At 32.4% G+C, this 27,234-nt stretch overlaps 2 protein-coding genes across 3 annotated transcripts in view; both read left to right on the top strand.

Moving 5' to 3' along the window:
- LOC134722794 (macrophage-stimulating protein receptor-like) overlaps window positions 1-8,497 on the top strand; it is a 35,629-nt gene extending 27,132 nt beyond the window's left edge. The window contains exons 12-17 of the mRNA XM_063586453.1: window positions 1,956-2,039; window positions 3,194-3,372; window positions 4,522-4,631; window positions 5,520-5,679; window positions 6,473-6,609; window positions 8,062-8,497. Of these exons, the coding sequence (XP_063442523.1) occupies window positions 1,956-2,039; window positions 3,194-3,372; window positions 4,522-4,631; window positions 5,520-5,679; window positions 6,473-6,609; window positions 8,062-8,176 (785 nt within the window). The 3' untranslated portion in view covers window positions 8,177-8,497. The remainder of the gene's footprint in view (window positions 1-1,955; window positions 2,040-3,193; window positions 3,373-4,521; window positions 4,632-5,519; window positions 5,680-6,472; window positions 6,610-8,061) is intronic.
- A 4,565-nt stretch (window positions 8,498-13,062) lies between these two features.
- Window positions 13,063-23,689, top strand: LOC134726224 (uncharacterized). 2 transcript variants are annotated; one of them, XM_063590635.1, is made up of 4 exons: window positions 13,063-13,165; window positions 15,675-16,013; window positions 18,771-18,881; window positions 19,250-23,689. In XM_063590635.1, exons 1-4 carry the CDS (start codon window positions 13,144-13,146, stop codon window positions 21,916-21,918), a joined length of 3,141 nt encoding a protein of 1,046 aa, XP_063446705.1. In that variant the 5' UTR covers window positions 13,063-13,143; the 3' UTR covers window positions 21,919-23,689. The 2 variants fall into 2 exon arrangements, with proteins under 2 accessions (XP_063446705.1, XP_063446698.1); XM_063590628.1 differs by lacking the exon at window positions 13,063-13,165 and adding an exon at window positions 13,620-13,725.
- Window positions 23,690-27,234: the final 3,545 nt, after the last annotated feature.

Here is a 27,234-nt window from a genome sequence, read left to right as displayed (position 1 = left end):
CACTATATCTATGATGTCCAAAAACTGAGAATTCCTTACTTATGGGTGTAATTACATCTCATGTGTACTGGAAAACAAGAAATTTAATATGCTATTTAGACTTTTATGGTAATATCATAAACACGATCACGTCATTCATCTTAAAAGCTAATCAAACCTTTAAACAGACTAATAAAGAAGGGATATAGTTACGATACTATTGTCACGTCATAAAACATGGCATTTTTTGAAATAATGTAATTCACAAATAGAGTTATTGCTTCGGAAATTACCACATTTATTCTCAATCCAGCTGTTGGTATGATACGGGTTATGTTTTTTTCGTGTATGTTATTATGGAATGATGCTAAACCACTTATTGGAGGGACTATGCTTGATTGTCATATGATGAAGACATAATCTTTTTTATCAGATTGATTAGGGCCGCGTCTAATGATGGGTCGCCCTATAGTGAGCATTATGTCTGTCCGTCCGTAATACATTTTGTCCGATCATAATTAGAGAACAGTTATAATTTCATACTTTATACTTGATATGTATATAAACAACGCCAGAGGGTGTGGCTTAATGTTTGTACAGCTTGCTATGTCAAAGATCAAGGTCAAAATCTGTGGTTTCAGTTGACAACCCATGTCCTATGGTAAAGATCGTGTCCGCTTTATATCTTAAGAACTGTTATGATTTCAAAGTTTATATAGCAACCCATATATTCAGAAGTCACCTTGTGGTTAACAATGAATTCACACCATGCAGTCATATCACTCTTATACTATAAAAGTAAGTTTAGGATATTTATCAGTTTAATTAAATTGCTAAATATAACACTTTAACACATAGAATAAAATCACTCTTAGCACAACGAGACTATATAATAACTTTTTAAAAAAGGCCTTCATATCAGCTTATCCACATCATTTTTTTACAGCACGTTATTTACAGCGGACCCACAGAGATGGGTCCCATCTCAATGATGTCTTGTTGAGGTCTAGAGCAGCCATGCCAGTAACTGCTAGTAGTTTTTGTAAATTTATATTCATCGATGTCATTTTTGTGTATTGCTGGGTTTTTTTTATTTCACATTGGCTTGAGAAATAGGGGAGAGTTGGAGAGCTTACAAAACATGTTGCCACCTGCCACATTTCTGCGCCTGTCCTAAGTCAGGAACCTCTGGCTTTTTTAGTCTTGTATGTTTGGGGTTTTTTTTAAATAAATTTTGGTTCATTTATATGTTTCAGAGTTTAATGTGACGTCCATTTACGCTGAACTAGTACACAATGTTTAAGGGGTCAGCTGAATTCTGTCACCGAGTACGGGATATTTTCGCTGTGTGGAAGACTAATGTTGGCTTTCAGCTGCATGTTTTTGCTCATTGGTCGGGTTGTTTTCTCTTTGACACATGCCCCGTTTCCATTCTCAATTTTAATTCAAAATACTGCATATGAAATATATGACAAACGCAGTTTCCCTGTTGTCAAATTCATAGAATGTTTTAAAAAATAGTTCACTAGTCATTCAGTTTATACGGTACGGTATGCCATAGTGTGTTTTGAAATACACAACCTTGACTTCTTCTTAAACTAAATATTTCTCATTCAAGTTTGTAGGGAAGAAAGACATTATCACACTCTCTCAACAAACTGAAACGTGTGTTTCTGTAATAACTTTCTTTCGACCACTTCAATTCATCGCTGGTTATTGATGGTCAATTGAGGTCTCAGTTAACTTTCAAATCAATGGCATAAAAGCTATTGCGTGCCTATAGATAGCAGGAGATACTAGCACTGTCAATGCATCTTGCCTGACTCTATTATAAGCTGACCATGATCTAGACTTATGATATTATGATTTGCAGCAGTATACTGCTTCTACATTTTAGAAAGAAAATCAGCATATGAAAATGCAGCTAGTTATTATTCAAATTATTTTATTATTTTTTCCTCTGATTTTATTTACAGGGAGTTTGGTATGTGTACACAAGGGGTATCTTTCATCAATGGAAGATAGGGAAAAACAACTTGTTGCCGTCAAAACCGTTCTGAGTAGGTATCAAATATATCAGACAAAAGCTATACGTTACAAAATGTTTGTCAGTTTTGTTTCTTTTGTGTTACATCTTAAAGTGTATAGTTATTTGATATACAATTTTTCTATTTCTCAGAAAGTAAGTGGTATTGACTTTTTTTAAATACAACACTTCATCCCAAATACAGAGGGAAAGGACTAGTGCAGATAGAAACAGACCTGTCACCCCTTCCCCTATTTGTACACTACACAAAAAATGAATTTAAATAACCACATTTAGATCAGCCAAAATAATTCTAAAATGAAATAGAAACAAAAAATTACAAAATCAAAACCTGATACGGAAAAAAGGTTCTAACATTGAGCATTTAAATGATCTTTGCTAAATAGTCCATGCTAATGTTTTATTCATGGTTTGCACTGACAACAAAAGTTGTTAACTGTTTATTTTTTTCAAACATGATCAACGTAAAAATATATTTAGCGAATAATTCTACCAATGCATTCATCAAATGATTAATTGACAATTGGTTATTATGTTTATCTTATTCTGGACAAATATTGTTTCAGATAAAATTGTATGATCTCTGACGAACCGACGAAAAACCTGCTTTTTTTACTTGAACAAGTATTGGATGCTATTGAATTCATGATTTTCTGATTGAATTATCTACATCTATTTCGGTCATAACGTTTCTTAATACATCCTTTGTTTTGAATTCCTTCGTTTTCAACATACAATAGAAAAGAACTATTTGATAACAACTGCCATATTCCTGAATTCATACAAGACATTTTAAGAAAAAATGGTGGGTTGAAAATGGTTTATGGTTAGTCAAACCTCCGCATATAATACATGTAATAGTATCATTAAAATTGAATAGACTGAATGTATTCCTCCACGTCAGAAAAGGTTATCATTGTATAGACGTGGCGACATATATATCTCTATCGATCACAATTACCCTGAATGTCAAGCAAGGGTATGAATGTCATTCTTAACTCAAGGTAGCCATATTGCTCTACTTCCTTTATTATTTAACAACCGAGGCAAGACTTTCTTTTTTATAAACTCATTTGCATTTTTGAGTTTACACATTTATATAGAGTTCTGATTTTAAATATATCCAATCATTTTTCCTCCAATGCTGATAATGATCTATAATTGTAGAATCTAGAAAACAGGACATTAATGCCCTCCTGGATGAAGCTATGATCATGAAAGATTTTGATCATCCAAATGTGTTGTCACTACTTGGCATTTCCGTCGCTCCTGATAAATTCCCGTTGATTATTTTTTCATTCTTGGTGAATGGCAATCTTCTGTCTTATATTCAAAGAGATGATAATGTAAGTTAGAACTCATTTTATTTTAATTCTTGGTGTTGTTAAATGCTGCAAGAGTCATAGATAAACGTATTAATGCTTTGTAGATCTCAATTCATTATAATGGTACATCATTCATTTTAACTTGATGTTTCATGTTTTACTTTTATTTAGAAATAAGTATATAAGTTTAAGTGCTGAAAGTATTATGACCTCAGGCGTTGAATTTAATGTAGAAATATGGGTATACTAAAACTGTCCATCAGCTTGGCGCCCCTTTGGTTGCGTTATAAATATAAACGCAGACACGTCTAGAAGGATGATATGAAAAATTATTAAAAAATAAATCAAAGCACAATTTTTAAGAAAAAAAAACACTTCTCAAGATAACAATTGATGCGAGGCCAGAATAGTTATTATTTGTACCTTATACTTTTCTATCAATATACTATCAAAATACATGTATTCATAAAAGAACAAACAATGAAAATTAGCACAGAAAAAACCTTTAACATAATAGTATAATATATAACTAAGCACAGAATGAATGACAAATTTCTTCACACATCATACCAAACATGTTCGCAGCTATCGAAAACAAGTTCACACTATTTTTGTTATCTTACTTTTTTTCGTATACTATTGGATATCAAATTCCGATTCACATATCAGTTTTAGGAAAATATCTTTCGAACAAATGAAATGTATGCTAGAATCATCACACTCTGAGTTTCCGTTTTGCCGTCCGACGTGAATTTTGAGAAGATCTTCTCAAATAAATAAAATATGTTTGCGCTTTATCTGACAAAATTATCAAAATTATGTCATGGAAAAACTTCTTAACTGTACGACATATAAATTTGTTATAAAAGAGAGATACTGAACGTAATGAATTTATTTTTAAACCACAAAATAAGGCTAATACATGAAACAAAACCACCTGATCCTTATGAGATTAGCAGGCCAGATGTGCATTCCACATGGGAATATAGTCTATACAAAAATAAAAGAAAACAAAGTAAATTTTAGTAAAAAGAATATTTTAGTTTCAATGAGATCTGAGTAGCAAACGATTATAAAGTGTAGTTTGGATAAAAGGAATAAATACACTTTTCGTTTGTTTTTTATCTAATCTTATCAAAAATGCTTTAATTTTATTGACATTCTCTACAGGTGCAATCTTGCAAAGACCTGATGACCTTTGGACTAGATGTTGCTATGGGTATGGAATATCTTTGCAGCTTAAAATTTGTGCATAGAGATTTAGCAGCAAGAAACTGCATGTAAGATGTACTACATACATTTCACATCACTCTCAAACCCTCGATGTAGTTGAAATTGTAAAAATATATAATATGAATTATCTTATGTGTGTTGCCTGTTATCTACTTCTTTAATGACGAAATATTTCTCGTATCACGTTAAAGATAGTATGATACAAAAAAGTGATACGAAAACTGCGTTTATTTGATTGGCTTATCCAGCTTCAATCGGCGATATAATGACATTTTTATTATCTATTCGTCTTGTATGTCATGAAAATTTCGTCAATGGCAACAAGCCTATGTGATTTTTTCAATAATATACAAACACTCAAGCTTATCACCTTGAAAACTTCTTTTTGACAAATTTACGTTCTGAAGCGTACCAAAGTTTTAAAATGTCTGAAGTTAAAGTTGGACGCCGAAACATATCACATCATGCTGGTATGTGCAACAGGCTATATCAACGATTCGCAGATTTTTTATTGTACACAATGAAAGTGTTAACCATAAGAGAAATAGGTATAACAACATGAATAACTCGTTCGAATTTGATATCGCTTGCTATTAACTCGCGTCATGCTCGTTATTTAATTTAAATGGTAATAGTAAACTCGACGAAGGCTCGTTTATAATTATATTGAAATTAACCAAATCGAGTTGATAGCAAGCTATATCATATTCTTACTCGTTATAAAACTCGTGACTTAGTAAGCAGTTGGCAGGTAATGGATGAAATGTAACTGATTATAAAGATGATATTTTGGAACACTCTTCCCACTTTCCTAGAATTGCCTTTAAAGAATAAGCTTGAAGCATAAAGTTAAAAAAAAAAGAAGGTTATAAATCCAGAAATCATAAAGACCAGAAGGGCCTATATAGAACATACACTGTTAGTGTACCTTACAGGGTGGATGACAACTTACAGATTAAAGTAGCAAACTTTGGGCTGGCTAGAGATGTATATACACAAAACGTATATAGCAGTGATAACAAGCAAACGTTACCAGTTAAATGGATGGCTCCTGAAAGTTTAAAAAACGGGATCTATAGTACCCAATCAGACATCGTATGTATATGAACATTTTTTTCTGATTCAATTACTAACGTTATTCACATTTGTTTACAAGCTGTATAGATATAATGTTCTATGATAAGGCACATGTATTATCGATACATATATAATAGAAAGGCATTTTATATTTTGGCGCGATTGGTCTGCATCATATGAAACTACCAATCGTTTACAATCATTCCGCATTTTTGTTAATTGTGGTATTGCAACTGACATTTGTTTAAGAATTGTTAAATATATATATATGTATAACTGAACATAAAAAAAATATTAAACAAACGTATGTTCGAGCCTCGTCATTGACATGGACAGCTTTGTCAAACCAGAGAACAGATGAGCAAACCGTTAATATAGTTTATCCTCATTAGATCAATGGGGAACAATTCGAAACTACTACTGACTACGTTAAAAAAAATATAATTTCACATGGATGGCATATCTCACAATAAAATATTATTTTAAAACAAAAGTTTGCGACTCTAAAAAGGGACATCGGGTCTTCAACAAAAAAATATATAACAGCAGTATATAACTTTTAATAAGTGAGTATATCATTTTATTCAAGAACTTACAATACAGAGCTAAACATCTAACAAATATCTATAAGTCTAACCATTTCAAACTTTGGGATTCTTCTTTAAACACTTTCTCGTTTTAATAACTAAAAAGATTTCATTAAATATGCAAATGAAGACATTTTATTGATATATAAATATGTTGCATCACTGTGATTCGATTTTGTGATATACTACAAATAACTAATTTTAAAATTATTTATGTTTTGTAGTGGTCGTTCGGTGTAGTTGTTTGGGAAATAATGGCAAGAGGTTCCGCTCCTTATTGCGACATTAATGATTTTGACATGCGTAATTACTTACAATCTGGCGAGCGCCTGAAAAGAACTGATTTCTGCCCACCACTATTGTAAGTTAATGGATACATTACTTATTGATAAGACAACAATCTGCAATGTATGCAAGTTTTACGTGCCACATTTGGAGCAGGATCCGCTTACCCTTCCGGATCACCTGAGAGCGCCCCTAGTTTTTGGTAGGGTTCATGTCGCTTATTCTTTAGTTTTATATGTTGTGTCATGTGTACTATTGTTTGTCTTTTTGTCTTTTTCATGTTTACGAATGGCGTTGTCAGATTATTTTCGATTTATGACTTTGACTATATATATATATATGACTCTGGCCTCACGGTCATAAAACTTTCGAGCATGATTTTTGTATTCAGACTCGAAAAATCAACCAATCAAATTGCTGGATTTCATGTTTCGAGCATGATTTTTGTGCTTAGAGCACTGAGCAAAGATTTATGCCTTCAAGGCCTGGTATATATCGTCCCTCTTTTTTAACACTCATTAAAGAAAGGTGTTTGTTAGAGATTGATGTATACCATTAATTTCGTACAAGTGAGATGTCAAGCTAGTTATAAAACCAGGTTTACAGTTGATTCCTTATTTAAGGACTTACAGAATGATAACCGAAAAGTTTCTTGGCGACTTTCTCCCCAATCAGAGGAATTCCCTCATTAGTAGTATAAATAAACGTTATAAATTTGATTGCGCAGACACATTATTTGTAATGAATCAAATGTCCAAATGTATGTGAAGTTATGATAATAGAGCAAAAGAAAAACTTACAGAGTGCCATCAAACCAACTGTTTTGGTCTAATTATCTACTACTTAGATTCGTCATTTGTTCATTTGAGACTAGTTGAATGAAATCACATTGGAATAACATTGATAATGTGTGTTCCAATCTTAATTTACAAGATGTGCATTTTGACAAATAATGTCTTTTCATTGATTTTTGAGGTCATAATATTGAAAATCCTACACCTTGTAAGACTACAAAAGACTCATCAGTGACGCTCTAATCCACAAAAGTTAAAAGGCTAAATAAAATACAAAGTTGAAGGCATTGAAGATCAAAATTCCTAAACGTTTAGCCAAATACATCTAAGGTTATAAATATCATTAAACAGTTTCAAGTATACTGCACTTAATGAGAAATTCGACAAATAATGACTCTTCCGTGATGATCGATCCAAGTTATTTGAAACTCTTGCAAACCACGAACAAACAAAATGGGACAGATACATTTCATAATTTAAAAAGATTTATAAAAATACATACCACCAAATTTTAATGAACAATATCCGTAAGTAACAACGTCTACTCTATCCGGCTGACGATACTTTCTGAGACAAACAGTCCACCAGCAGATATATTGACCAAATGGTATGCGTAGAACGTGACATTAAACGGTACACAATCTACTGCACCAGATGCATAGCTCTTTTTAATTTAGTATTTTACACTTGAATTTGTTTATTCACATGTGTTGTGATTTTTTCTTTTTGACTAGATATGATTTAATGCTGAGATGCTGGGAATCAGACCCTGACGACAGACCAACTTTTCATGAGATAAATCAGAGGATCACTGGATTATTAGAACAGAGATTGAACAATGTTAAATGACAGAGAATTTATAAACAAATATCTGTAAACACTAGAATATAATTTTCATTTCGAGAGTCTGTTTCCAAAGGTTCAATGTAAATATTTTCTCACTTATTTTTCAATTGGTCTGACAAAAATGATGCCCCTGCAGAAAAAAAACTAATGATATATTTTACACTATGTTTGATGATCTATCTTTTATTTTTATTCAGAGTTCTACACTTGTAGAACTGAATGCCGAGCACTCTAGTTTTAGTTTTCACTAAGTTCAACTTTATATTTCCAGTGGTCTCGAAGTTGAAATTCCTGGTATTGAATAAATATTTGACAATTCTGAAATATCTTATCTATTGCATTGTGCACATTTTGAAATATTTGAAATTTGTAAAGGGGCTTATTTTTTTAGTGTTAAAGGGACCCCACCAAAACTCAAACGTGATCTGTGTTATGTGGTATTTAGCATTTTTAATAAGTTTCATAACATTTGGATACGGAAAATTAAAGTAAGAGAACAGAAACAAACTTTGGAACGTATGGAAAAGTGTAAAACTGTATGCCTTTCTACAGCGGGCATAAACACTAACAATAACCAAGACCATTTTTGTCAGAATGGTTATTGAAGGAATGTAGTGCCCACAAATGATAGTCTAGTTGATAACAATTGCAACAAGTGTCTGTCAGAGGAACAGCTAATATGATTTTTTTTAAATATTTTGAAGTCAGGAGCCTCTGGCCTTTGTTAGTCTTGTATTATTTTTAATTTTAGTTCTTGTGCACAATTTAAAGTTTGGTATGGTGTTAATTATCACTGAACTAGTATATATTTTTGTTTATGGGCCAGCTAAAAGACGCCTCCGGGTGCGGGAATATCTCGCTGCATTGAAGACCTGTTGGTGACCTTCCGCTGTTGTCTTCTCTGTGGTCGGGTTGTTGTCTCTTTGACACATTCCCAATCCCAATTTCCATTCTCAATTTTATTATTCGTATATCTGTTACTGTTCATATAATCAAGAACGAAAATAAGGAATGTGTTAAAAGGATAACAACCTGGCCAAAGAGCAGAAAGCATACAAGACTGCTAGAGGCTCCGAACTTTAAACAGGCGCAAAACTGCGGCGGGGTTTAACATGTTTTTGTAGATCTCAACCACCCCTATACCTATAGCCAATGAAGAATAAACAAAAACACAGATATACGCAAATGAAAACTCAGTTAAAAAGAAGCCTGTGTAAGATGTCAGAATAGGTTACAGAAGAAACTAAGTAACATGACAGTGATATATCAATTAACAAGGGTCTATTAGCAGTTACTGACATGCCAGCTCCAGACTTCAATTAAACAGATTATTCGTGATTACTAGTTTTCCTTGATAAAGGAAAACTTGCATGTTCTTTGATATGTAAATTCGTGGTTTTTTTTTAAGTCTGCATATAAGACTGTATATGAATTGTTATTCGTTGAACATCTAATTTCGTGGCTCACCTGTAACCACGAAATCCACGAACATAGGTAATCCAACTAATTATAATGGATCCACAGTAAGTGAGATACTTATATTCCCGAATATCATATGATTAATACACATCTTTAACTGTAAGTTTACTTGAACAATATCCGTACATTCTTGCCAGTACAGTAGTAATGATCTATTGATCATACTCTAGATGATTATCAGACCGCCAGCAAATGTATCGACTAAATTGTAGTATTAATATTCAACTGTACCATCTTTAATACACCAGATGCATAATCTTATATCCCTAACACATTTTACACATAAATAAAATATAGAAATAAAATCAGTTCATAGGATGATACAAATAAAGACAACAGTAGTATACCGGTGTCAAAAGTCATAAATCGATCGAGAAAAACAAATATAATGCTTTCCTTTTGGAAATTTAACAAAGACAAAACGCTAACATTTCAAACACAAAAATTAGTCGAAATAAAAGGACGGAGAAACACCTTTATATAATTCTTATTTTGAGCAGTCTTTTCAAAGAAGTCAAGAGATGACGTACTTATTTTTGGTATTCAAGCTTGAGTTTATTGCAAATTTGGCACAGATAATTGTATTTCTTTTTAAAGTTTATAGTTTGATATAAATCTCTTGAAACAAAAATGTTTTAAAAGGGAAGTGAAATACATTTGGTATCCAATGAAAATCAGAAAAAAAGATAAATACGACATTTAGTAATTCTTCTTCCTGTATAGTGATGATTAAATTCTAGATTGTTTTTAATGATAACATACTCAATTCAGAAAAACTCGAACATACCTTATAATTTCCTTTCTTTCTCGTTGTTACACATGTGCTTCTAGAACGAAGAAAATAACTCGGCGAAGAAGAAGACACTGATGATTAAAAAAATTCTCAGTGGTGCTCCTTTGGAGTATTTCTTTTTTTTCTCAAAATATGATATTTACATTGATGCTTTATATCTCTGTGATATTTACATTGACAATTGTCTAAACTTACTAGGCCTAAAATGTGTTTAAAGGTGCACTAGCTACGAGATATATCAAAAATCTAATCATTTTTTTTTTGGCTCAATCATTAATGAAATGCAAATATTGAAATAATAATTCGCTTTAAGCAGCTATTATGATTCAATTTTGTCAAAATAAGTTTTAAAAAAATTTGATTATGAATTATTCACTTGCAAGTGAATAATTCGACCTTATTGAATCGTACGCATGTAAACTGTAATTTAACCCCTTAACTTGAAATGGATATGAAGTGAATTGTATGTGTAAAACTATTTAAAGGAAAAGAATGTCAACATTGAAAGTGAAATAAAGGTAAATTATTTGATTGACTGATTCGATCCACACAATATCATTCTAAAACAGGTAAAGACGATAATAAACATTTATTTTTCATCTATAATATAAAATTAAATAGACCTAAAATAATCTATATATCTAGGTTAATATTTACATCGCTTATATGGTAATCGGATGATTTTCGAGATCAACTCGATAATTGATAAGATGGCGTCTGATTTGAAATACACACGAAACGAAGCTACGTATTTTAATTCCCAAGTCCTGGTAATTGTGTATTTTAGACTTTTGATAGTTTGAATAAATGTTTTACATTGTTATAAATCAAACATATGAATCTGATTAAAATCGGTGAACATGAACTTGACAGCTAGTGCCCCTTTAACAATGTGTAGCGATTTATCAAACCAGAAATATGACAGTTGTTTTACATTCAATCCTTTGGTTGAAATAGTCGAATGTTTGTTATGCCCCACCTACGATAGTAGAGGGGCATTGTGTTTTCTCATCTGTACGTCCGTTCGTCCGTCCGTATGTGCGTCCTTTCGCGAGGATTCAGGTTAAAGTTTTTGGTCAAGGTCGTTTTTGAACAAGTTGAAGTCCAATCAACTTTAAACTTAGTACACATGTTCCCCATAATATGATCTTTCTAATTTTAATGCCAAATTAAAGTTTTGATCCCAATTTCACGGTTCAGTGATAATAGAAGATGATAGTGCGAAGTTCAGGTTAAAGTTTTTGGTCAAGGTAGTTTTTGATTAAGTTGAAGTCCAATCAACTTGAAACTAAGTAACACATGTTCCCAATTATATGATCTTTCTAATTTAAATGCCAAACTAGTATTTTGACCCCCATTTCACGGTCCACTGTACATGGAAAATGATAGTGCGAGTGGGGCATCCGTGTACTATGGACACATTCTTGTTTTCTCATGTTTTATCAACTATCTTACCCTTTTGCATTTACCTTGGAGTTCCACATGTGGAGCAATATCTGTTTATCGTCCCAGAAAACCTAATATCACCCTAAGATTTTGGTAGGGATTGTGTTGATTAGTCCTTTATTTTCTAGGTTGTGTTTTCTGAGTTTGCAAGCTGTTCTATTATATCCCATGGTAGAATAAGCTAATATATTTCCTGCAAATATATAGGTTTCGTAAATCATCATGTTAAAAAAAATCACAAAAAGAATTGTTTAATTCCGATTAAAAAACCTATGCATTTTTCTTTTTCGATGGTTTCTGTTTACCTTCAAATAACTCAACATAGATACCAGGATTGAACTTTTGTATATACCCCAGACGCACGTTTTGTCCCCAAAAGACTAATCAGTGACTCTCATATCCAAACCAACAATTAAAAGGCCAAATAAGGTACGAAGTTGAAGAGCGTTGAGGACCTAAAATTCTTAAAAGTTTTGCCAAATACAGCTAAGGTTATCTATTCCTGAGGTAGAAAATCCTGAGTATTTCAAACTTTCTGCAAAGTATTTTAATGACCATAGCAATGATAACTGATGTCAACACAGAAGTACTGACTATTGGGCTGGTGATATCTTCGGAGAAGAAAAACTCAGCCAGCATCCATAGTATTGATGTAATAAATATACTTTGTATGTAATTTTAAAAAATGCATGAATTGCAAAATATTGTTTTTAGTACTTTTTACTCTTCCATACGAACATTTTTGCATATGTCTTCAAAAACTATAACTGTACTTTGACGCATTCTTAAAATTTAACAAAAATATTTGTCAAATTATAAATAGATTAAACTCAAGTGATTTGAGCTTGTTTGTCTGAATTTGTTGAAATTCTTATAACTTATTAATTTTGGATTTTCACTGTTTTCTTTTTAGATTGTCCCATATCTTAAACGTAACTACATAAAATATGTCCAGTTTATGATTGAGTATTTCTGTTGCTTGATGCAGAATAAATTATTTCAACCTTCGAATAAATGTACATTATATAAATTGTTCATTTACTAAACTACATTAAGTCCAGTATAGTTTAAATTTCAAATACACAAGTAAAACTTTAAAGAATATAGTAAATTAGGGCCAAATAAATGAAATTAAAGATTTAGATCTTCACCCTCCGCAGATGTGAATTCATTCATGGAAACATAATACACTTCTACGTACGGTATGTACGTATATAAGACGGAAGTAAACTAGGACATTCTTAAATGATGGATGTTAAATATGGAGTCTAAAAGTAAGCAGATTTTTTTTTATTTCTTTTATTTGATGCAATTGTTTTTATCACAATCCTTAACTAATACGATGACTCTGACAAATTTATATTTTTAAACAGCAAGATAATATTTAAGGGATAATTTTACAAATCAGGAAGCCTTATCTTTAACAAACTCGTAGTTCATTTTTAAAAAAACAAAGAAAAATATCACAGATTCAATTAAATATCATAAGTTGCTTATTCTTTAGTTTTCTATGTTTTGTCATGTGTACTATTATTTGTCTGGTTTTTTGTTGTTGTTTTTTTTCAATTTTAGTCATTGCGTTGTCAGTTTATTTTTGATTTATGAGTTTGACTCTGGTATTTTTCGTCCCTCTTTTAAAGTTGTAACTCCGGCAGGGATAAGTGACCCTATATGGTTGGGGTTGATTTGATTAGTTCAAGTACTTTCATCTTAACCCTCGCATATGTATGTGAATCTGTCCATAAACAACATTAAACACTCCTACCTATCGCATATGATTCGGAAATCAACTATGACGCTCTTTAATGATGGATGTTAAAAATGGATTCAAAATGTAAGCTGACTCTTTTTCTTTACACCTTTAAATAATTGCAATTATCATTTTCACATTACTAATGAATACGATGACTTTAAACTAAAGTTTTCATCTAGAGGGAGGCTTTTTCAAAAGTAGCAAAACAAGGATTATTCGTCCTTTAAACACTGATCCTGCCAGTCCAGTCAATGAAAACTTTTCATGGCATTGATCCTAAAATTTGCTCAAGTTTGACAACTCTCACAAGCAAAGTTGTCTTACACGGTTTTGTTTGTCCTCTTAAAATAATGTCAATGGTGTGCTCTCCGATATTGTTTTAATTGTTTGCTTGGGATTATTTTTTATTTTTTTTTACCTTTTACTTTTTGCTTCTTTTTTTTTCTCAATCATTGTACATCAGTATAATACTGGTGTTGGTATAGTCGAAAGTAGTGGACATACCTCTCTTCTTCCCACAAAAAAAGAAACTTAAAGTATGGGCTGCATGTGGATAACGATAATTCTTGCGGGATTCATCCTTTTGGGACCCCTCTCTAAAAACCCTCACTGCAATATTCATGCTTTACTATAAAGTTGTAAACTTTTGAATCGCCTGGCATTGATTTTCGTTTTGTTTATATGCTTCAAGGAACTGAGAAAGACAACTTTCAGGAAAAAATTTACATATTGTATATAAGAAATAAAAATATTTGACTAAACTTATATGTTTTTAAATGCTACATTAATTAATAATTTGATAACGCATTATGTTTACATGTAAACGTGTTACTTTACGCACTTCTTTTCAGACAGGCGGAAGTAAACACTTGTGAATGATTTAAATCATTAAAATTGGCCTTGGTCTTTCCGTTGTCATAAGGAAATTGAAACTATATAATTGAAAAACAAGACGTTCGGATGAGTCTCAATCTTTTCGCTTTTCTTTGATGATTTTTATCATATCTCACTCCCTCAAACCTCATAATTCAAAATTGGCATTCTGTGTACTTGAGTTATATTTGCTATTTTGTTAAACACTTCTAAAAGGTTACATTTTAAATCTCTTAGAAATCTTGATTATTATTTCTATATGAAAAAAAGAATTTTCAGGTTTGCTTGAATGTTCATTGTTTGAAAATTAAAACCACAATCGAAATTGTAATGTTAAAAAAAATGAAAACAACACATCTAATAATTTCATGCGTCCGAAGCGCTTTTCTGGATTTATCTTCATCAGGAATGCCCAAAGCCAAATATTTGAAATCCAAAGATGTATAAGTACCAAAACCGTTGAAGAGCTACATGCCAAAAAAACCTAAAATAAATAGCCAAATTCGTCTAAAGTCAACTTTGCCTGAGGGAGTTGAAACCTTAGTTTCATTATAATTTCAAAATTTATAAACGAACAGTTTAAGAAAGGTTTGTTAAATCCTGTCAGTACCGAAGTACTTACTCCTGTGCTGATGATACCCTCAGGGACTGATAGTCCACCAGCAGAGGTGTCGACCCAGTTATGTAAAAAATTACAAACAACACGTTTAATAATTGCATGCGTCCAAAGCGCTTTTCTGGATTAACCTTTATCAGGAACGCTCAAAGCTAAACATTTGAAATCCATAGATGTATAAGTACTGAAACCGTTGAAGAGCTCTATGTCAAAAATACCTAAAATAAATAGCCAAGTTCATCTAAAGTCATTTTTGCCTGAGGGAGTTGAACCTGCAAGAGGTTATATAAAAAGAACAACCTCTTCATCTAGTAGTTTAATTTCTGTACAACGTGTTAATAAATTTTCACTCTTTGGTTTTTATGCAGTTTCTATGAAAATATAAAGAGAAAATTCGTTCAAGCTTTGAAAAAGTTTCTGTTCACAACGATGCCACCTGCATAAAATTTTACACTAGAATCTGTATTGCATTTTTCTCCTTTTATAGCCATATATATAGTGATTTGAAATGAAAGAAAACGTACATTTATATATGTTTCAGATCTTGGAAAACTTTGTACGAAGATAGGTTTAGAATGGCAGCTACTTGGGGTGCATCTAGGTTTCAACACCGTCCAGATGGAACAGTTGCGTGCAGCGTACCCCTCGAGTATTTTACAATGTGTGTCTGTAATGTTAAGTCATTGGAAAATTGTCACAGAGCAGCATAAAGTCAATTATACTTCGGTATTGTCTAATTCTTTAAGAGAAATTGGAAGGGCAGACCTTGCAGATGACATTAATGGCTCAGTGCAACGGCTATCTTGTGATTTTTCAGTAAAAGAGAAAACCTGTTCGATATCAAGCACAGACGGAGAGGACGAACTTGATGGTTTTGCAGGTAAAACCAATTCATCTATTTCCTATCTTTTCTTTTAAGTCCTGTTATTTTAAGTGTGATTCACCTCTTTTATTGAAATTGGATATATCATCACAGAGAGGAATGGATATGTAATTTTGGTCATTGTTTTTCCTCTGAATTATATCGATGATCTTAAGTGCTTTGTAAGAATCAGGCAATTATGGAAAAAAATCAAAACATGACCGAAAAAAAACTACTGACAGAACCATCTCATTTTGAATTATCCTATCTTGAATTAGAAATGGGTGATCTTCCGTTTCTACCTGACGAACCAGAACACGAAAAAAAACCTGAAAGTTGTTTTCATTCACCAATACACAATTTGAACATAACTACTATCAAATTGTTTTTTGTCATGCTTTTATCATTGTCTGATTCTAAGGCAAACTGGTTGGTACTTCATAACATTTAAAACTGTGTTCAGATAAAGAATATATCCGTGTTAAAGAATGGGTTATTATTATATTCCTTTTGAATCTTAACAGCATAGAAGAGAGTTATAATATAAGGATCAGTGAAAATATGCAACTACTTAGTATAAGCCATAGTACGTCCTTCAACAATATTTTCGATACTGATCAGGTGCAGACCAATTTTACCTATTATGTCTGTTTGTTTTATTCACATATCATTTTCAATATAATGGAATGTGATGCAATGACATACAAGTGAGAGGTTTAGCTAGCTTTGAAACCATGTTTAATACTCCTTTTCTACAGAGGAAAATGCCTGTACCAAGTCAGGATTATGACAGTTGTTATCCATTTATTTATTTGTTTTAGCTTTTGATTTTGCCATTTGATTAGAGACTATCCTTTTTGAATTTTCAGTATTTTCGTGATTTGGTTTTTTTTTCAAGACATGAATTAAATGCATTGGTAGACCTTAAACTGATCATTTATTTATATGGATGAGTAATTTTCGGTTTTAAAATTTTGTATTTGTACCTTAACATGTATCATTCTTCCGGAAAAGGTTGAAAAGTTTTCCTTTCACACTTGGATCTGTTTTAGTATACAATTTTAATGTGTACTTTTAAGTCTACAATAAAAGCAGTAAACAATCAATAAAGATTTATCGCTTGAAAAAGATAAGTTATTGCTTAGGCCACACCAGAAATGATGAAATTTATAACTTAATTTAGAAGATAGGGACTGTACATATTAACATAAAAAATTCTAGATTTAAAGAAGATATGAAATATCATTATGTCGTTTTAACAACAACATTTGAAAAAAAAATAAGTAAAAGATATACAATTTCGTTATGTGATTGAGGCTCCATATGTGTAAACAATTATAGTGCCTAACAAGATTGTGTGAGGTGGACGAAATTGACTTTAAAACGATCGTATTGACTTTTGATGTGCATAAATAGGCAGATCGGACATAGTTAGACTTTATTTACTTACTTCTTAAGTTTGGGATTAATTGTTATCATCATATTCCAATGAGACGGAAAAATGCGTTTTTTGGTTTTGATAAATAATGATTTTACCTGCCGTAGTCGTGCGTAAAATATATTTCGGCATTTTTTATTAGAAAATGACTTGTTTTATGGAACAAAACGTCTCATTTGTAAACTTTCTCTTTTATCTCCACAATAGGCTTTAAAAAAATAGAAGAAGTGGCAATTCTAACCTTTCATACCTTAACTTTCATTGATAAAACATAGTATTGACTCGTCCAGTGTCTAGTTTGAAGGTCATTTTAGTTACCGTACACATCCATGCACGTTCTATTAATCAATAGTGATGTATGAAAAGCAAAAACAAGTTTGAAGGTAAACTAATAACAACTTAATCCAATCAAATTGCATACGATTCAATAACAATGACCAGTCCACATCATAAAAATGTATAGGGAAAAACTGGGTAGGGAGAAAATGTTAGATATTTAAAGTTCATTGTTTTGCATGTACGAATAAAAAAAATTTGCCAATAGATTTGCTATAATTTTATAAACATGCCGTTATATATTGGTATAGTTTTTGGATCTTTTATTTGTGTATGTAAGGCTGTAGAAAGTTTGGCCTTCAAAAGTCAACATAATCATCGACTTTATACAGAAAATTTGCCTTTTTAAAACATTGAATGTTTCACGAATAATACGCGACAACAAAGTAAAATCATTTCTCAAAACACTGCAAAAAAAGTCATTCTGATTGATGCAGTGGTATTGTCATAAATTGCGCTGGAGTAGACAGTGGTACAGCAAACATCGAATTTCCTCACACAATGTTATCACACACTATAACAAAATTTAATTCGCAAACTTATCACCGATTAAGAAGAGTTGCCTTGGATAGGCGCGTATTTAATCTAAAATTTTAAGTCTCAAGTCCTATACAGTGATTATTATAACTATACGTAAATCTTTTATCTGAATCCTATCCCCTTTCTCAGATGAGGGAACAAATAAAATACAAAGGTTTATACTTATGGAATATAAAATTTGGTACATTTGAAAGTGTTTTTTTTTTTATTTACCTTCATCGGTAACGCTTAACCCAAACATAACGCGAAAAGTTATAGTAGAGGGGATATTGGTTTAAAGGGGGTAAACAAAAGAATCTCCGACTTAATCTGGGGTTAAGATTGCCTTTTGAAACCTTGGTTTCTTTATAATTACAATAAATAGAATCATACAAGAAGAACTAATTAAGTTTTATTTACGAAATACAATCATAACAACCTCACATTACATAAAACAAATACACTATGTTTAATATTTTTAGACAATAGCCGTCAACATGTAATGCTAAATGGTGACAGTAGGAGGTATAAAGATGAATTAAAAACTATAGTCTTTGAGAACAGGACTAGTGATCCATTGTACAGATACTTAGGTAAGACCATTAAACGTAAAAAAGAATTCTCTCTCTCCTTTTTATATACTTTGTTAACTGAATAAAGTAGTTTTAATTTTACACATATATTTATATTTATACATTTGTCACATCATGGAAAATTTATTTAAATAAATATCCAAAGCTTTAAATTATACGGCTAATGCAATCTTTAACTTTTTTCTAATTATATGCCTTGAAGTTAAGATAGAAAAGTCAACTGTTCATGATTTCATTATTATTTTTCAAAGTCTAAACTGTTGTAAGTAGAATATTATTTCAAAATATAGACGTCGAACTGTTGAAATGTCAAAACATAAAACAATGTGTTTAGATTCAATTTATATAATCTTGCAACACTTTTACAGAACAGACAAAGGTATTCATGGAGCATAAAAATCAAAACATTGATTTATTTGTGAAAACAAGAGCATTTGAGAAAACAATGGAACGATTGTTGATGAATGGCATTGTTATAATCATTGGTAATGCCGGGGATGGGAAAACTACGCTTGCCGTTAATGTTCTAAATAATTTACAGAAAAAAGGATATACGCCCCTCATATTTTCTGACCCACATTGTCTTGAACAAGCAATAGATCCAAGTAGACAAATAGTATACTTCGTCGATGATGCCTTTGGAACCCCAACATTAAACAAAAGGTTCATTGAAATTTGGTCAAGGCTTTATGATAAAATTGACAGCATCGTATCAAAACAAAAAATGTCATTAATTCTTACCTCAAGAAAAATGGTGGCTCAACAAGCAAAAAATATGCTGCGTTCCTGTGAACGTTACTTTAATTCACTCCTCGATATTACCGACGAAAGCTTATGTATGAATAATGTCGAAAAGCGAATGTTAGTTGCCCGCCACTGCCAAGGTCATGGCCTTTTCCCAACGCAACTTGTAAAAGATATGTCAGGATATACTCCCGGGTTCCCTTTGATTTGCAAATTATATGCAAAAAATCATCGTTTGAGAAATAATGCAAATTTCTTTGAAAACCCATTGTCGGTGTTACAAAAAGACATTTCAGAACTTCTTGATTATGATATTCACTCATTTTGTATCATGGTTCTAATTGTTCTCCACGACGGGCGCCTTCCAGTTGAATATCTGGACGACGACTTTGAAGACGATGGTATGGACGAAGAAAAACTAAACACAGTCATCAAGGCATTTGATATGAACAAAAGGACAGCTTTGCATCAGATGGAGAAATCTGTAGAGGCAATATTAGGGGTATATGTGGAAGAAGTAGATGACGTGTATATATTTTTACACGACTCATTTTTTGATGCCGTTTGTTTAGTTTTTGGACAAAAGCACCCGAAAGAAATAATAAGATTAGCATCAGCTCACTTTATTGAGCAGCGTGTAAGAACCAAAAATTCAGTTTTATCAGAAAATAGTGATGAGTTAGATGTTATCGTTTTGAAAAAATCGCATTTAAAATGTCTGTCAAAACGGTGGATTTCAGATATACAGACAGGAAATATAAGAAATGTCATGAATAACCCGTCTATTCAAGACGATGTCATGTTGTCGAAATTTATTGAAGGCATAGAACACTTGTCGGCAGTTCAATTTGAAAGTTTTATCGAGAGCATGGATGGTCAAAGATCCTTAGCCGAATTTATATTAGACGATGGTCATACTAAATTAGCTATGCATTTGCTTCATAAGATAAAAGACACAAATAACTTATTTTTTGAAATACCAATCAAAAGTCTCCATTCAGTTATAAATAGGAGAGATGCTACACTAGTTAAGATTTTGTTAGATTTTGGAATGGATACGAGTAGTATCACACGTCCATACAAATTGAATGGTGTGCATTGTGCAGCTCGATCAGGAGATGTTGAAATCTTACGTCTGGTATTGGAAAAAACTGGAAATGATGTCGTAAATAGAATAGACAATTCAGGCATGCAGCCAATACATTACGCATGCCAAAGTTCAAGTGATTCATGCGTTGAACTTCTTTTGAAAAATGGAAGTATCGCTGATAATGCAGATGGTGCCGGAAAGCAACCTATTCACTATGCATCATACGCTGGTAGCATTAAATGCGTAAGCCTTCTCAGCAACGCCGGTGCATGTTTAAATGAAAAAGACTGGATGGAAAGAACATCTCTTCATTTTGCTGCTATGAGTGATAATGTAGATCTTGTATGCTTTCTTCTAGAACATAGCTGCGATCCCAATGCAAAAGATAGCGATTTTTGTGCGCCGTTATTCTATGCTTGTAAAAATGGGCGCTGGAGAACAGTTGAAGCTTTAATTCAGAATGGCGCTGACATTAATATTTGCGACAAGTATAATAGATTACCTATACATTCAACTACAGAAGGGTGTCACTCTGATCATGAGGGTGCATACTCATGTTTGAAACTACTGTTAGATGTAAAAACCGACATCAATGCTGTAGATGACCAAGGCAAATCCGCTTTACATTACGCATGCGCTTGGTCATATGATCACAGATTTGACAGTGTGCAAATGCTTGTGGCATCAGAAGCTGATGTCAATATAACAGATGGTTTTAAGATGACCCCATTGTTGTACGCATGCAATAGTGGAAGTTTTCAGTGCGCGTCACTTTTACTTCATTATGGTGCAAATCCAAATTGTGACGGAAAACGACAAACTAAACCGATACACCTTGCATGTGCGGATGGTAATATTGAAATAGTCAAACTTCTGATAAGTAAGTCAGCCGATGTTAAATCAACAAATGCCGATGGTCGCCAACCAATTCATTTTGCTAGTCAATATGGAAATAATGATGTTATTTGCTTTCTTGTTTGGAATGGAGCTAGCGTAAATGTTCAAGACAGTACGGGAAAGACTCCGCTCCACTATGCATGCAAATGGGGACGAAGAAAATCGGTTAAATGTTTGATGAAACTCGATAGTAATCTACACGTCAAAGATAATGACGGATTGTATCCACAGGACTTAATTCCGCAGTGGGCAGAAAGCAGTAAATTTATAAGACAATGTTTATCTAGTACTTCTAATTCTTTGTAGCACCCGTTCGAAGAACATTAGGTCGATCATGCATGCAAACCTTGACTTGAGGTTCTTCTGTGAAGGGAGACACTCATGCAAGCTAAACTAGTGTACATATGGTTATAATTACACACGTGTAATTACTTTAGATGTGTTTCATTATAATGCGTTATTCTGGTTGGCTACATTGCAATCTCGTGTTTTTTCTTATTCAACTTCATTACACAATAAAAAAAATCATTCGTGATGACTCAAGGTCCCACAATAAAGTGCACAGGTAAATTAAATAAAAACTTGGTAAAAATCGTGTCTTCATTATCCTAACTAAAAAATGTAATTATAAGTATAGAATGCTTATTTTTGTAACTGCATAGGGTTATAAAAGCGTTGACCGTGCGCACATTTTTAGAATGAAGCGCTTCCGCGCTTCATACAAAATGTAATTTTGTTAACGCTTTTACACCCCAACGAAGTTACAAAAAGAAGCATTCAGTTCTTAAGTATCAAATAATGGCTTCTGAAGTTTCCAATGAAGATAAATCCAGTAAAGCGCTTCGGGCTTTCCTTGTGTATATAAGCAAGTTCATTCACTTTTAGATAAAGTGTATTGCAATACATGTGTATTTGTTTCTCTAAATCTTATTGTTATTTAAGGGTGTTTTCGGGGGAAATTTAAAAATCTCAAATTTAAAAATGATACTTTCAGTCAGTAGAGAATTAAGGAACACAATAAGTGAAAAATATTGATAGGCTATGGAATTCCTTTTCGAGATCATTGATTTACAAAAACTATCTTTAAAAAAGATATCCGACGTATTTAAATTTGAGTATATATATTTAAAACTATCATTTCGATAACCTTCAGAAGCACAATGACTTAATGATGCATAACCTCTTTAATTTTAAAATCTCCATATGAATAACGTTTTCTCTGTTTGTGTTCAGTATGCTGGGTCCTCGTATTTTTGTAAAATGATGTTTATATTCACCAAAACCCCGCGGAAATCTCACATGCGTAGGTGCGTTCTAAAATTCATGTACGTTAGTACAATAAAGTTTACATTAAGAATTATATAATTGTCCCAAATAAACAGCTGTCATGGATGCAAAGAGCTATTGGAGAAACAATTATTTTAATAAAAATATAAATCTTTGTAAGATCTAGTTCAAATATTTATAGTTTTACACTTGCTTTCCATCACGATATAATTAACGAGACGCTTTTTCAAACACAACCAAATCACCCACCATGACAGCATTTTGTCCAATCACAGAAAGGATTTTCGAGCATGCGTATTCTGTTGCCATAGTTAAGCGTCCTTAAGTTCAAAGGGCACAAACCGAAACTATACCGACTACGTCAGGAAAAAAATGGCGGACAAAAGTTGTCTCTGACTTTACCTTATATGTTGCATTGCCATTATTAGGGTGCTTAAATAGTTATGAAAGTAATCTACGAGCCTTGTTTATCAAATTTGAAAAAAATAACTGTCTCGATGGAGAAATGTCGTATCACACTCTATGAAATGGTAGAACTTGAAAAAAAAAGTCCGGAAAGATTTACCATTCATCATTACAAAAATAAAAGGATTCTTTAATCATGTTAATGTAGTTTATTCAAGAAGCAGCGATCAAATAATTGACTTGGAATCATTGTTTGAATATAATTATTATCATTTTTATAATTTAAATCATATCCATTTTCTTGTTAGATTATGAAATGTGCAATAATTAGTGTAGTTGTTTGAAAGAATGAATGATGTATTTTGCTATTAAATAATATACTGTGTGTGGGTATTTGTATTCCTTTGAAGGTCTAAATAAAAATAAGGTAAGTTGTCTTACAGATTCAGAAAGCTTATTTGATTGTAGTATAAGACAACAAACCATCAGAGACCAATTTGCTAGAATCTAGCAACTACATGTCACCAAAATTACCTTTATCAATGAGCAAATTCCATACCATGAAGCAAGCTATAAAAGGCCCTGACATTAAAATTCAAAGAAAAAACAAACAGCCTGAAACAACGGAAAATAAATGAAAAAGAGTTAAAATATGCAGCAACAAAAAACAATCACTGAATAAGAGCTCTTGACTTGGGATCACATACACTAAATATATAGTGTGTTAAAAAAATAATATGACATAGAGCAACAAACTACAACCACTGCGGACTTTGTACAGGCACATACAGAATGTTGCAGGGCTTCCTGATAAAGAACTTTAAATCGCTCACGATACAACTGGTTCATAAAAGTTTTTTTTATAGAGGCAGCGTTAATGGCATGATACGAGTTATGTTCGATCACTTTCACTGAGGCTTGGCGCTGGCAGGACAGTAACTGCTAGTAGCACTATATCTATTATTTTAGCTTGAAAATGTAATTGTGTTTAGTTTCTTATCCTACCCACAGGCACTCTAACATTCCTCGTTTCCAATCTCAACTGTAAAAGTTGTCGGGTTTCCACAATGTCATGTCCAATTCTATTTTTGAACGATATATTATGTAGTAACATAAAACTGGTTTTGAAATAAAACAAAGCAAACAAACAAACAAACAAACAATTATAGGCAAACAAACAAAAACAAAAACACCTTTTTCGATTTTGGCCATGGTATCGTCGGTTTCTTTAAAGGAATTTTATGTATTGTACTTTTGTTCTTTTAACATACCTTCTGATCTTCTATATTTCACGACCTTTATGACGGTTGACCGCTGTTTGCCACTGGACTAAATAAAAAAAAATGCTGCGGTTCGAGATTGTTTTCAACATGACAAGACATTTAAGTGGGCAACTAATTGATAATGCATTCGATTGAACGGTAATAGTTCAAATTGACAAAATTGACTAACAATCAGGAAAAGTGCGATTTGTAAAACGTTTAATATATATATTAAAAAAAGATGTGGTGAAATTGCCAATGAGACACCTGTTCACAATAGACAAAATGCCACAAATATTCACAACTATAGGTTTCTCGACGGCCTCCAACAATGAGCAAAGCCAATACCGCAGTCGGCCATAGAAGACCACGAAATGACAAATTTAAAAAAAAGATCAAACGAGTAAACGAACAACCCAATTTATTTACAAAAAAATTACTGAACAACACATAGGTAATAAAGTGCTCAAAGGACGACAACAACTTAATTATAGGCCCTAGCTGACTTGGGACGGGCACATACATACACGTGGCATGAAACGTGTTAGCTTGATTCCAACACCCCCTAACCTGGGACAGTGGTGTACAACATAAGAACAAACTACAAAAAATCAGTATAAAAAGTCTTAGCTCATCAGATTGATACAAATAGAAATACATCACAGAGTGTACTTGGCCACAAATAGACACTAAATACAGATCTTAGTCAGAGAGTACTCGAAATTACTGACAGCTAGTTCAAAGCAACCGTAACAACTAATAAAAACAATCATGCATCTAAGACTTAAAAGTCAATCAGGAAGCGTCCAACATCCAATGTATTAGGTTTAAATACGTCATAAGCAGTCAGAGAAAAACATGACCTTTTGCAATGACAATATACAGGTATCGACAGATGGAAGATGCATGCATGTGCATATGTATATTACAATGATATTTATTTTGCTTTTAATTTACTGATAACAAATTCAATGTTTTTTTTAAGTTGAATTCGATCAATATGTACATGAAGGCTGGGACTATTATACTAATGATAATAGTCCCAGATGAATGTTATTTCTCTCGTTTGAATTGTTTCACATTTAAAAATCAAGCCTTTTTGAAGCTTGCTAAGCAGTATAGGTTTTGCTCTTAATTGAAGGGCTCGTACGTTGACCTATACTTGCTTACCGCTTCGCCATTTGGTCTCTTGCAGAAAGTTGTCTTCTTTACTATCATATTGTACATATATTTACATATCATTTTCATAAGATATATCTCTTGTTGACAGTTAAAGAACGGTATTTTACCATAATTTCTCCAAAAATAATATAACTACTTAGTATTTAACAATGCATTTGGTTCAGTACATCTGCAACTCCTCAAAGCTAAACAAATATGAACCGAGAATGATCCTCAACAGAATGCTAAGCATTGCAATATTACAATGTTTGTGGTTTCTGTTTGGCAGCTGATGAAGGATTCAGTATTATTCATAGACAGTTACGCATATCCCTCGTGCAAATCCTTCATTGACCTAATAAACAAAAGAAAGCGTATTGTAAATAATTTCAAAATAAATTACTGAAGTACTCACCATATAACATTATTGCATAGCAATATAATATTTCCCACAGAGAGTAACCAAAAGTTAGCGTGCAATAAATTTCAATATTGCAGTAGTCACTGTGTATCATCGCCACAGGAAATTGGGTACTAACGAAGCGGAGAGAAATAGAAAAAAAGTAAACAAGTTAAGAATTCATTCAATTTAAAGCATTTCCACTATTTTGATGAGGGTGCCGCTTAAAGAATGATTTTCTCATATATAATTCTTTAAATTATTAGGCCGATAAGTACAAAATTAATACAAGATATTGTGTAATACTCCAAAACTTGTCACTTAGTACCGGAAAATTTCGAGATCGATCGTCCTCTGTCGCCCCATTCTCAAGATATTGAACTGTTTTTCATTATTTTTCCAGACACGTTTTTAGAATATTATAGTGTGGCATCATATTTACTGAAATTTGTTGCCACAAAGATGTATTTTAAAGAATATAGACCATGCAAAATAAAGTATAGGGTACGGCAACTTGTTCGTGTTGACAAATTTACTGTATGGCAACTTGTTTTCAACTGTATGGCAACTTGCTAATTTTAGAATATTTATTTACCGTCCTTTCAAAGAAAATAAAGCATGAAGTTTAAATATCTAAAGGGAGGGGGTGCCTTTTTATGTTACACTGCTTTTGTACTTTTCAAGGTTTTTGTTAAAACTGTTATTTGAGATAAATTTAAACTGTTAACTGTTTTCGAGACACTGTCTGTAATATGTTCTGTTAAAATTTGCAATGTTGTTAACTGTTTATTTGAAATTGGGATTCATTTCATCTGTTACTTTTAACACTGGTTTGACATCATTTTCTCTGTTAACTGATGTTCACTGTTATTTACAAGAATTACATTAAAATTTGCTGTCCATCTCTTTCTTTACGTTGCTTCCACAAAGGAGTGACATAAACAGCATGTACATGAATGTAACTGTCTTTAAAAATCTTTGAGTTTAGTAACTCCTTGATAAAATGGAGAATGGAAATGAGGAAAATGTCAAAGAAACAGAATCCCGACCAAAAAGCAGAAAACAACCCAACGCAGCGAGAAAATTGTGCACTAGGGTGGGAGTGGC

Source organism: Mytilus trossulus, chromosome 1 (genome assembly GCF_036588685.1).
Source record: "Mytilus trossulus isolate FHL-02 chromosome 1, PNRI_Mtr1.1.1.hap1, whole genome shotgun sequence".
In the NCBI taxonomy this organism is placed as follows: domain Eukaryota; kingdom Metazoa; phylum Mollusca; class Bivalvia; order Mytilida; family Mytilidae; genus Mytilus; species Mytilus trossulus.
Note: the sequence above shows the minus strand (reverse complement) of the source record. Positions and strands in the feature narration are given on the sequence as shown.

Bases quoted from the DNA above. Each gene is read 5' to 3' on its own strand.
- LOC134726224 (XM_063590635.1), top strand. From the start codon at position 13,144: ATGTTAAATATGGAGTCTAAAA. The intron at 16,014-18,770 runs GTAAAACCAATT...TAATATTTTTAG, and splicing joins CGAACTTGATGGTTTTGCAG to ACAATAGCCGTCAACATGTA. The intron at 18,882-19,249 runs GTAAGACCATTA...ACACTTTTACAG, and splicing joins TCCATTGTACAGATACTTAG to AACAGACAAAGGTATTCATG.